The sequence below is a fragment of the Medicago truncatula genome, chromosome 3 (assembly GCF_003473485.1).
Source record: "Medicago truncatula cultivar Jemalong A17 chromosome 3, MtrunA17r5.0-ANR, whole genome shotgun sequence".
Lineage (NCBI taxonomy): Eukaryota > Viridiplantae > Streptophyta > Magnoliopsida > Fabales > Fabaceae > Medicago > Medicago truncatula.
In genome coordinates, this window is record NC_053044.1 from 33652565 (window position 1) to 33665156 (window position 12592).

Below are 12592 nucleotides of genomic sequence, written 5' to 3' on the forward strand. Positions count from 1 at the left end.
ACAAGAAAATGTGTTTCCTTTCTAGAATTTTTTTTTTCTGACCCTTTTCTCCAAAATAAATTCAGATATGACCCCCTTTGAAAAAAAAATTCCAAAATGACCCACTTTTGATTTTTTTTTTTTGTCCCCGCCATTTGAAACGGCGGGACTGGCCGCCAATCTGACACGTGTCACATCGTGACTGGGCAGCTTTTTTTTGTCATTTCCGCCATTTCAAATGGCGGGACCGATTTTTTTTTTTTTTCGTTTTTAGCTTTTTTGGGCAACATTGTACATTATAAATACATATTAATTTATTTGTGAAAAAATTTCAATTTTGCTCCCATGAGGAATCGAACCAGGCGCATATGGATCATTGCCATTCTGTGTTACCACTAAGCCAATGTACATTTGATGTTAATTTTCGCATCCAATAATATATATACCATGTTTTAAATTCATTTTTGTTTTTTTAATATAAGTCTTATAAAAAAAAATATATAGGGTCCCCATGAGCTTAGCTCATTTGGTAAGGGATAATGCACAATATGTGCAAGGGCCGGGGTTCGAACCCGGGCACGGACACCTCACTTATTCATTTTAAGGTGAATTTCTCTAGCAACTAGGCTATTTGACAAAAAAAAATATAGGAGATTTTATAATTTTAATTGGATTCTAGATTTTACTTTGAAAAATTACTCCAATATGTACAAATTCTAGATTTTATTTTGAATATATATATATATCTTGAAATAATATATATATATCATTTCATCGGATAATTTATCGGTGAAAAATATATATTTCGTCGGATAATAATATATATATATATATATATATATTCGTCGGAGATCCTAAATTATCCAATAAAAAAAAAAACAAAAATGAAAAACTGGATGGTTTGTGGTGTGTGAAACTGGTTTTAAAAAGGGTATATATATTATTAGATGCGAAAATTAACATCAAATGTACATTGGCTTAGTGGCAACACAGAATGGCAATGTCTCATATGCGCCTGGTTCGACTCCCCCTGGGAGCAAAATTGAAATGTTTTCACAAATTAATTAATATGTATTTTATAATGTACAAGTTGCCCAAAAAAGCAAAAAACGAAAAAATAAAATAAAAAAATCGGTCCCGCCAGGGGCAAGTAAGGAACCTAAAGAACAAGAGGTTATTGTGGGGGAGTCGGAGAGTGCTTCAGGTAAGGTGGTGCGCTCTATTCAGGTCGAGAACCTTCTTGAGGCTGACAACACAGGGATTGGTTTTCAGGGGGATCCCTTGGCGCGTCGTTTTGATATTCATTCAGCGAGTGTGAATGTGGACACTCAGGTTGAAACGTGTGTTGATGGAGGAATTAAGCAGACCCCGTTGGAGAATTGTTCGTCTCCTTTGCAACCAAAAGGTCCTACGAAGAGGGGTCGTGCGAGTTCGTGTCCACCACGGCCAGCTAGGTCTGTAGCGTCTGGCCCTTGGAGCTTGGAGTGGATGTCTGATCAACATCATAGCGAGGCGGGAGTGGTATACTCGGCTCGTAAAGAGGGTAGAACGTTGGATCGTTCGAGAAAGCATGTGGGTAAATCTGTTAATCCTAATCGTAAGCGTAAGAAAGTTAACGGGGTCCTTCATCATTCTGTTCACAGCCTGAAAAAAGTGGCAAGGCTTTCTAGCAGTGACAGGGCGGCAGTCTTACAGATTTTAAAGAAAAATACTCGCAAACTTAAAGGGTCAGATCGTTTGAAAAAGGCGGTTCGTATGCTATCTAAAGACTTATCTGAGAAGGATTCTTCATCTGATTCGGTAAATAAAGAATGGAATCATTGGGTGGTTTTGCATGGGAATGAGAAGGTGGTGGAGGATGATATAAAAAATATAGGTGCTGCAATTGGTGTTCAGTTGTCTGATAAAAATATGTTTGGTGTGCTTGCAAGGAAGGGGAAAGGGAAGAAAAAGAGGTTTTTGGAGGGTGAGGACGGAGGTAGTGGGTTGGTGGAGAGTGTTTGATTGCGGTGGGTGTAGGTGGAGTGTGGGGTGAGGGTGTGGTCGATGAAGCTGGTGTCTTGGAATATTAGAGGTTTGGGTGGGTTGGAGAAGAAAAGGGAGGTTCGGTCTTTGCTGAAGGAAAAGAACCCGTTTATTGTGTGCTTGCAAGAAACTAAGTTACAAGTGTGTGATGATGGTGTCTGTTCGGCGATGTGGGATGTGAAATCGATGGCTTACTCTTATCGCCCTTCCCTAGGGGCGTCAGGTGGGTTGTTGACTGCGTGGGATTTAGCGGAGGTGGAAGTGTGGTCTACTGTTTCCGTGGAGCATGTTTTGGTTATTCATGGTCGTTTTTTGCACTCTAATGAAGAGTTTTATTTGTTTAATGTGTACGCCCCGTGTGATAATCGGGCTAGGCGGGTGGTTTGGGAATCTTTATCCTTGCGTCTGGGTTCTCTGCGCGGTGCTCTTCTGTGTGTCTGTGGTGACTTTAATGCGGTGCGTAGTAGGGACGAAAGAAGATCTGTGTCCGATCATGGTGGTTTTTCAGACGGAGAACTTTTTAATCAATTCATTGTGAATAATTTTTTGTGTGATCTGCCGTTGTGTGGTAAAAAATTTACGTGGTTCAAAGGAGATGGTAGGTCGATGAGTCGTCTTGATAGATTTCTTCTTTCTAAGGAGTGGTGTTTGAAGTGGCCGAACTGCCTTCAGGTCGCTCAGTTGAGAGGGCTTTCTGATCATTGTGCTTTAGTTTTATCAGTTGACGAAGAAAATTGGGGACCAAAACCTACTAGATTTTTGAAATGTTGGTCAGATATTAGCGGTTATGAGGATTTTGTCACTTCCAAGTGGAAGTCCTTTCAGATTGACGGATGGGGACGTTATGTGCTAAAAGAAAAACTAAAATTGATGAAAGTAGCTCTGAGGGAGTGGCATGCGGCTCACTCGCAAAATTTGTCTAGGAGGATTGGTTCTCTGAAACAGCGTTTGGCAGTATTAGATGGTAAAGGGGAAGTTGAGGCGTTGTCGGATGCTGATTGTGATGAGATGCATGGTGTTACAGCTGAAATTCATTCTTTATCCCGGATGCATACTAGTATTTCTTGGCAGCAGTCTCGAAACCAGTGGCTTGCTGAAGGGGATGCGAATTCTAAGTTTTTCCATTCTGTTTTGTCTGTCCGTCGGCGTCGCAATACGCTGAGCTCTGTGGTGGTGGAAGGGGTGGAGGTTGAGGGAGTGCAACCTGTTAGAAATGCGGTCTTCACTCATTTTGCAAGTCATTTTCAGTCGCTCAATTTTGAACGACCAAGCGTGGAGAATCTCAGGTTTCGGTCCTTGTCTGTGGCAGAAGGGGGAGGGCTCATTACTCCTTTCTCGGTTGAGGAAGTAAAGGCGGCTGTCTGGGATTGTGATAGCTTTAAAAGTCCGGGTCCAGACGGTGTTACTTTTGGTTTTATAAAGGGGTTTTGGAGGATTCTAAAAGATGACATTATGCGGTTTGTTTCTGAGTTTCACCGTAATGGTAAATTAACTAAAGGTATCAATTCTACGTTTATTGCTTTAATTCCAAAAGTTGATAGTCCGCGGCGTCTTAATGATTTTAGGCCTATCTCTTTGGTGGGGTGTTTGTACAAAATTTTGGCAAAATTATTGGCTAATCGTTTGAAGGTGGTGATTGGTAGTGTTGTTTCTGAAACTCAGTCTGCTTTTGTGCATAATAGACAGATTCTTGATGGTATTTTGATAGCTAATGAAGTGGTGGATGAGGCTCGACGTTGCAAGAAGGATCTTTTGTTGTTTAAGGTCGATTTTGAAAAAGCATATGATTCTATTGATTGGGGTTATTTGGATGCCGTTATGGAGAGGATGTCTTTTCCTTCGTTATGGAGAAAGTGGATTAGGGAATGTGTCAGCACGGCCACGGCTTCTGTTCTAGTGAATGGCAGTCCTACTGAAGAGTTTCAGTTGTTTAGAGGTTTGCGTCAGGGAGATCCTCTTTCCCCTTTCCTATTCTTGTTAGCGGCTGAGGGCCTTAACATTTTGATGAAGACAATGGTTGATGCTAATTTGTTTCAAGGTTATAGGGTGGGAGCGGCTAGTTCCGTGGTTTTGTCTCACCTCCAATTTGCAGATGATACTTTGTTACTTGGTGTCAAAAGTTGGGCGAATGTTCGAACTCTTCGTGCCACCCTTCTTATTTTCGAATCTATGTCTGGGTTGAAAGTGAATTTTAATAAGAGTTTGTTGGTGGGAATTAATATTTCTGATTCTTGGCTTTGTGAGGCAGCTTCAGTGTTGAGCTGTAAAGTGGGTAAGGTTCCTTTTATGTACTTGGGCTTGCCTATTGGGGGAAATCCGCGTCGTCTTAGTTTTTGGGATCCTATTGTGAATCGAATTAAAGCTAGACTTATGGGTTGGAATAGCCGGTTTCTTTCCTTTGGAGGACGTTTGGTTCTGTTAAAATCTGTCTTGACTTCTCTACCTGTCTATGCCCTTTCTTTCTTCAAAGCTCCATCAGGTATAATTTCTTCCCTTGAATCTTTATTTAATCTTTTTTTTTTTTTGGGGGGGGGGGGGGGGGGGGGGGGGGGGGGGGGGGGGGGGGGGGTGTGAGGATCATAGAAGAATAACTTGGATAGACTGGAAAACTGTTTGTTCCACAAAGGAGAATGGAGGTTTGGGGGTGAGGCAGTTGAAGGAATTTAATAGTGCTTTGTTAGGTAAATGGTGTTGGCGGATGTTGGTTGACAGAGGTGGTTTGTGGTATAGTGTCTTAGTTGCCAGGTATGGCGAATTAGGTGGCAGGTTGGAGGTTGGGGGCCGAAGTATATCGTGTTGGTGGAGGGAGGTGAGTCGTATTAGGGATAGTGCTGGTGAGGGTGACTGTGGGTGGTTTGGTGGTCACGTGGCTAGGAGGGTTGGTGATGGTTCTGATACGTTGTTTTGGTTGGATAGGTGGTTAGGGGATGTTCCGTTCTGTGTCCGTTTTCGTAGATTGTTTGAGTTAACAGAGAATAAGCTCATGTCTGTGGCAGACTTGTTCTCTGTTGATCTGGAGCAGCAGGGTGTTTTTTGGAGGTGGAGGCGTAGATTGTGGCAGTGGGAGGAGGAGATGTTAGCGGAGTGTAGGACTTTACTTCTTGATGTTCTTTTGTTTGCCGAATGTTTCAGATACTTGGGTTTGGCTTCCTGCTCCTTTAGATGGATACATTGTTCGTGGTGCTTATCAGGTGCTAACCTCGCAGGACTATTCTAGTATGGCTCATGCTGCGGATTTGGTGTGGCACAAACAGGTTCCCTTGAATGTTTCAGTTTTTGCGTGGAGACTCCTCCGTGATCGATTACCAACGAAGACTAACTTGATTGCTCGAAGGGTGTTGCCGACTGATATCTCCTTATGTGTCGCTGGTTGCGGTCAGCCTGAATCGGCTACACATCTTTTTTTGTTTTGTAACACTTTTGGTTCGCTTTGGCATTTGGTGCGTGATTGGATTGGTTGTGCGGGGGTGGATGCAGATAATATTTCCGATCATTTTCTTCAGTTTACTTATTTGACGGGTGGTGCTGTTTCTAGACGTTCTTTTATGCAACTTATATGGCTTCTTTGTGCATGGGTTGTGTGGAATGAACGCAATAATCGTCTGTTTAATAATGTAATAACTCTCATTCCCCGTTTGTTAGACAAAGTTAAGATGTTGTCCTTAGGTTGGTTGAAAGCTAGAAAAGCTACTTTTGTTTATGGTACCCGGCAGTGGTGGTCATGCCCTCTTGTTTGTTTGGGTATTGGCTAATGTAGTCTTGTTGGGTTGGTTTTGTATTTGTTGTAACTCTTGGTTCGTGTAGTAGTTTCTAAGGCACACCTTGTGCTTTAGGGACTGCTTTGTTATATAATCTCATTTTGGCTTTTTCAAAAAAAAAAAAGTATTAACAAAATTAAAATCTAAGGAATGATAGATAAATTCAATATATTATACTAATGAAAAGTAAATAAAGATTAATTTTTGTAAAAAAAAAAAAATAAAGACTTAAATTATATGTATGCGGTTTAGTTTGATATTAAAAAATTAATTCAAAATGTGATCCGATACGAGTGGTTTACGCAAAGAGAGATGTTAAACTTTACGAATGTGTTCCACACGAAATTTCAATAAAAATGACCAATCATGGGTACAATGATAAATAAACTTTAAATGATGGACAAAAATGCAGTCTTGATTTAATAGTAGTGCAATTTTTCGGTTTCGTGTACACTATATTCATGATATATATCATGTCCGTTATGCAAAATAAAGTTCAAACATGTGCATTAGGTTTGATTTTAAAAAAGGTTTTTCGGTTTAAAGTTAAAAATTTTATAGTAGTCGTTGAAAAGCCTCAAATTTTTATTCAAAATAAAAGTTTCACTTTTGACATATTCTAAAACAAAAATGATTATTCAAAAACATGGGAAAATCATATGATTATCGAAATAGGTATAAATATTTTGAAAGAGAATTGAATGATGGCCATAAGTAAATTTGAGCAATGATCCAATGAATTTTACTAATTTTATATAAAGTTTGTCTCAATTTTTATTTTTTTTAGGTACAAAAAAACTATTTAATACATATATGCCTAATTCTATACCGAAAAATGTACACAGGGTAACTATTTAATGATCATTTGATCATAATGATTCTCGAGATTTGACATTTAATGCCGTTATTAAAATACAAAAATCACAATGAATTTTTTCGGTAAAAAATTGTATGGTGAGGGAATATCGGTTCTGTACAAGGTGGGGAATATCTTAGATATGGAAGAGCACTCACAAATATATTTATATCCACTTATCTTCAGGGATACTAACAAGGCTCAAAATCTATAACCTATAAATCCAAAGTTTGTCCTTTTACTGCTAGACTAAACTCTTCGAGTTTGAAAATAGAAAGAAAAAAAAATTATAAAATGGGTTTTTATTTTAAATTAATCATGGCAAATATTTTTTTTTTTAAATCTTACTAGCCTACCTAAATTGGCATCAGGTACAAGAAATTACATATTCCTTATACCCGGATCATCTTTCATCTTGATCTTTTTACTAAAAAAAAGTATTTGATTTAATTGTTCTTGCTAATAATTGTCTACTAAAAGAAGTTATTGATTTAATTGCTCTTGCTAATCATTGTCATCGCGAAGAAAAAAATGACATATTCCTTATACCCGAATCATCTCTTATCTTGATTTTTTTACTGAAAGAAGCTATTGATTTAATTGTTCTTGCTAATTGCAATTGTTTGATCAAACACATTTTCTAGAAGTTGATGTTAATTTTATGGATTTGATGAATGAGTTAAAAAAATCCTGGATAATTAATGAGTGATGAAAATATGTTTTAGATAAAAGAGTGATGATTTTGTGCAATATATGGAAGACCTTAGAGATAAAAGAGCTCTCACAAATATACTTATATTTACATATCTTCAAGGATACCAGCAGAGCTCGAAGCTCAGAATATTTAAATCAAAGTTTATTCTTTTACTACTAGACTAAATCCTTAGAGTTGAAAAATTGCAATGAACAAAAAATATATTTTTATTTCAAATTAATCATGACAAATGAAATATTCCTTATACCTGAAACATCTTTCATCTTGATTTTCTACTTGAAGAAATTAATAGTTTAATTATGTTTGGTGATTGACATCACCTGTAAAACTTATTTTGCAAGAGTTGTTGGTAACTTTATGGATTTTTTTAAACAATTGAAAAAATGACACTACATATTGACCCAAAACCTTAAGTCATCAGTCATCTCATTTATATTTTGTTCAACATATACTTTTACATTCAAGTTAGAACTTTAACTCACACTTGACATATTAACATATCTCCCTTAAGTGTGATACTCTCTGCAACTATAATATAGAGACATAGCCAAATAAATCCAGAAGAATGCACAACATGCTAAAAACTATGGGATTGTGGTGGTTTCATACAAGGAGTTTTTTTTCCCTTTCTTTCATGAGAAAGTAAGGATTAAGCGAATGACATCAAAAAATGAAGAAAACAATTCGTCGTAATGACAAGACTTCCACATGAGCCTAAATTAAGTTGGATAATCATATTATACTAAGAGAAACTGCACAAGTGAGATTAACATCACACCTTCATCCAAATTCTAAAGGCATTAGATACAAGAGCAACCTCACTATATGTTTTCCACTTTCTAATATTGCATGCAATCTGGAACTTTAACTAATATAACACATATTAACATCTCTTCCTTTACGTGTTAGACTCTTCGCATCGGTGATTTTGTAACATAGCCAAATAAAATCAGATGAAGTCATTTGATGGTAAAAAAAAAGGTCGATTGATGGTGATTTAATGCATGGGGGTTTACGTTCTTTTATTTCATGAGAAGTTAGAAAATAAATTAGAAAAGGAAAGAAGATAAAAAAATAATTTGAACATGAGAGAAATAATAAGAGAAAAATATGTACTCTGTGTTTTATCGGTGATAGTATATAATAGTTTGAGTTACCGGTAATTATATGGTTTTGTCGAAGAAGTTGAATATTTTTGGGTTAGTATTACCAAAGAGTATGACTTCATTAAAAAAACATCACATCATTTTAAAATGTCTAATAAACATGTATTTTGTAAACTCATCATAACTCATCTGGATTTTCCATTGTCACATCCCCCAAAGATTAGAAGTGAAGGAATTTAAAATAATGGAGGTTGAATACAAAAATACAATGAAAGCTAATGACATCCGACAACAAAGTTTTACAGAAAAAAGGTTAATTAAATAAATATTCCATATAAATAAGATTTTTTGTTTTGTTTTTAGTCCATAGAAATAAGTCACATTTTTAATCGTTGTAACATTTTAAACATCTTTAAGTTTAAACATGACATATCACCATCTTTAAGTTTATAAAATCTAAAAGAGGGACCAAAACTATGTGATTTTGAAATGGAGGGACAAATTATACGAGTGAGTGAAAATATGATGACGAAAACTGTAATTAAGCCAAAGTTAAACAAATAACTTCCAAAAACTAAAAAAACAGTACATCATAATGTTGTGAGTTTTGGAGGATCCTATATTGAGTTTGATCATCACGTTAGATTAAAAGAAACCACACAAGTGAGTTTGAAACCACATCTCCATCTTAAACCTTAAGTCATTAATATATGAGTCATATCACTTATATATTGTTCAACATTTACTATTGCATCCAATGTGGAACTTTAAATAACACTTGACACATTGACCTCTTTATCTCAAGTATGAGACTCTCTACATCTGTAATCTACCACCAAGAAAAACAATCGTTTCCCCCACAAAGTTGAATCGGCCTATGGTATTGTCGTTGGACCGTACGGGAGAGCCAACAATGGTGTTGATTGACTCATTGAACACAAAGCGACCACACAAATGTGCATGATACCATATCTTCACCCAATATATTAAATTTGACGAAAGTCTAACCCGTACTTGGCACGGGTTTCCAAGCTAGTTATAATAAAAATGGTAATGAGATTCAATAGTTCAAATTTTGATTCATCAATTACCTCGATGCCTAATTGTGCAATTTCCTTGATTACTATAAAAACATATATTAGTTAAACAACAGGCCTAACAAAAGCATAACACATGCTGATGAAAGGCAACCAAAATACAAAGTCATGAAAAGAAAAAATACAAATCACCAACTCTATATTATACATGTGAAAATTAGAAAACGATTAATGACATACTTCCTCTATTTCATAATACTTGTCGCTTTTGAGGAATTTATACATATCAAGAAATCAAATAAATTTTGTTGTTTTTGATGAAATTTTGTGTTTTTGATGAATTTATACATATCTAGCATGTTAGGTTTTTTTTTTTGTTTTGACATATCGATATTAAGCAGAACATACATCTTCAAGAAGTCATTTTTGAATTTAGAGCTAGAGCCAAACAGAAGACATATTTGAGATTAGAATTAGGAAAACGAGGACAATAATTCCCACTACACTTCTTTGTGCATTCGGTATGAGTTTTGCATAAGTTAAAGATCTTCTTCGACCTTCTTTTATAGGGTTAAATAAGTAAATGGTCCCCCTAAATATATCAACATTTGATTTTAGTCCCCTTAAAATATTCTTTAGGTTTTTGGTTTTACAAAATTTTTCATCCATGAAATTAGTCTCTAATTTTTAGTCACTCATGTTTAATCTTCATATTTCTTAATGAAATTTTTCAAAAATTGATAGAATATAGAGTTCATATTTTTAACAATACATGAATTAAATATATTTTTTTTTATGTTTTTGCTACTAAAAAATCCTTATTAAATTCATGTTTTGTTAAAAAAAAAAAAAATTATTTTTCGAAAATATTGTCATAATTTTCAACCATTTCTGAAAAGTTTCATTAAAAAATATGAAGGTTAGACATGATTTGACTAAAAAGTATGGACTAATTTCTTAGATGGAAAATTTTGAAAGGATCAAAAGCCTAAGTAATATTTTGGAATGATTGAAGTCAAATGTTGGTATATTTAGGAGGACCGCTTACTTATTTACCCTTCTTTTTAATAGAAGAATATGAGACGAAGACGAACACTATCAGAAATTCTTGATTTTCCTGCGGAATTACCTGCGGCTTTTGGTATAAATTCTGCAGGAAATAGTTTTCCTACAGATTTTGCTAAGGATTTTGTTTAGATAATACCTTAGTGGGTAATGGTTTCCTTATAATTTTAGGATACACGGGAAAAGTACATTTGCAGGAAGAGTGAAAAAACCGCAAGAAACATTCGGAAACGAAGACATAACACAAGCCTAACATATATTAATTAAACAACAGGCCTAACGTAAGCATAACACATACCGATGAAAGGCAACCGAAAATACAAAGTCATGAAAGCAAAAATACAAATCCCCAACTATATATTATATATATGAAAACGAGTAATGACATACATTACTTGCAAATCAACATCATATCTTAAATAGCCACAACCATGCATATACATCATTATTGAAATTTGGATGGATATTAAGAAATCCAATTATTTAGTTGGAAACAAAGACTACTATTTAAAGTAGTACATAGATGCATAATATACATCTAGCATGGTAGGCTTTTCTTGCATATTGATATTAAGCAGGAACAGACATCTTCAAGAAGTTGCTTTTGAATATAGTGCTAGCTGCCATCTTGAATGTAGCTTCTGCTACAGAGATAGAGGCAAAACAGAAGCCATATTTGATATTAGAATTAGGAAGATGAGCACAATAATTCCCACTACCCTTTCTTATGCATTCAGCATGAGACCAACATAAGTTAGGTTGTTCCTCAACCTTCTTTTCAATATGAAGAAGTGTGGCGCACCAGCCAGGCTGATTCAAAACACCCGTGACAAAGCATTGACAACCATCATGATTATTACAAAAATTAACTTGTGTGTCGCAATCCTCCCCACACTTTGCTCCTTCTATTTTCTTCATCGAGAACATTACTGTAAATGACAAAGCTAGTTAAAGTTTGAACAACATACACATACCATTATTAAATTATTATAAGAATAAAATTAATGTAATACTCAATGTTGAACACGTACTAATTTCATAGATATAAAATTTTAGAGGGATCAAAAGCCTAAAGAAAATTTTAGGGGGACTAAAATCAAATATTGGTATATTTAGGGAAACTATTTTCTTATTTAACCTTTAGTTATTTTTAATTAGCGGACGACAGAGGCAAGCGGATACATGCCAAATGTGATATGTTAATAGTAATTTAGAAAGAACCAGTTACAATATTAATATAATACACATACCATTAATAATTTAGTAGACTATTACCACTATAGTTGAGAGTTTAATTTCTCATGATTTCGAAAATATAAATATAATGTAACATTGGTGAGAAAGATGATTGAAATACATACAGAATGCAGCAAGCAAGAAGATAGCAAAAGGAGCTAGCTTAACATTAGCCATTGATTGATCAAAAGAAAGAACCATCTAAAATATACTATTGTTTGTTAATTCTGAGCTCAACTTTGTATTGCATTTCTTCATTTCTTGCATGAATCAATTTATAGACAAAGTTAATGTTTTTGCCTTATCCATGGATCCTCAAATTACCTTTTTTTTTTTTTTTTTACGAGCGAGGGACACGAGGTTAATTTAATAACTATTTCCACTAAAATTCACAAGCTTCTATATGGTCCCCCTCTCAAACTATATGCTTATCTATAACTGAGGGTAAATGTAACAGACCTTAAAATGAAGTAGAATCCTTAAACTGTTTAATTGAATTGATGAAGTAAAATAAGTTTCAAAGCTACTTAAATGATTACAATAAAGAAGGAAGAAGAATTAGAGAGAAGAGAGTTCAGATAAAAAAGAAGATTTTGACATCACAATTTCCATGCTTATTTCCTTGGCTTTTCTCTTATTTATAAGGATCCATATTCCTTATTCCCATATTGTCTTTTTCAGCTATTTGACTCATTACAGTAAACAAACACAAACTTTGTACAAGGACCGACTACTACTATAATAACTCTGATTTTAATTACTTCATAAAAAATAAGCTGAAAAATAAATAAATAAACATTATAGACATATAAAGA

At 35.1% G+C, this 12592-nt stretch overlaps 1 protein-coding gene across 1 annotated transcript; it reads right to left on the reverse strand.

The window, feature by feature from the left end:
• Positions 1 to 10869: 10869 nt before the first annotated feature.
• On the reverse strand, positions 10870 to 12060 carry LOC25489267 (albumin-1). Its single transcript, XM_013605178.3, has 2 exons — positions 11903 to 12060; positions 10870 to 11470 (listed from the first exon to the last, which is right to left on the reverse strand). Exons 1-2 carry the CDS (start codon positions 11976 to 11978, stop codon positions 11112 to 11114), a joined length of 435 nt encoding a protein of 144 aa, XP_013460632.1. The 5' UTR covers positions 11979 to 12060; the 3' UTR covers positions 10870 to 11111.
• Positions 12061 to 12592: the final 532 nt, after the last annotated feature.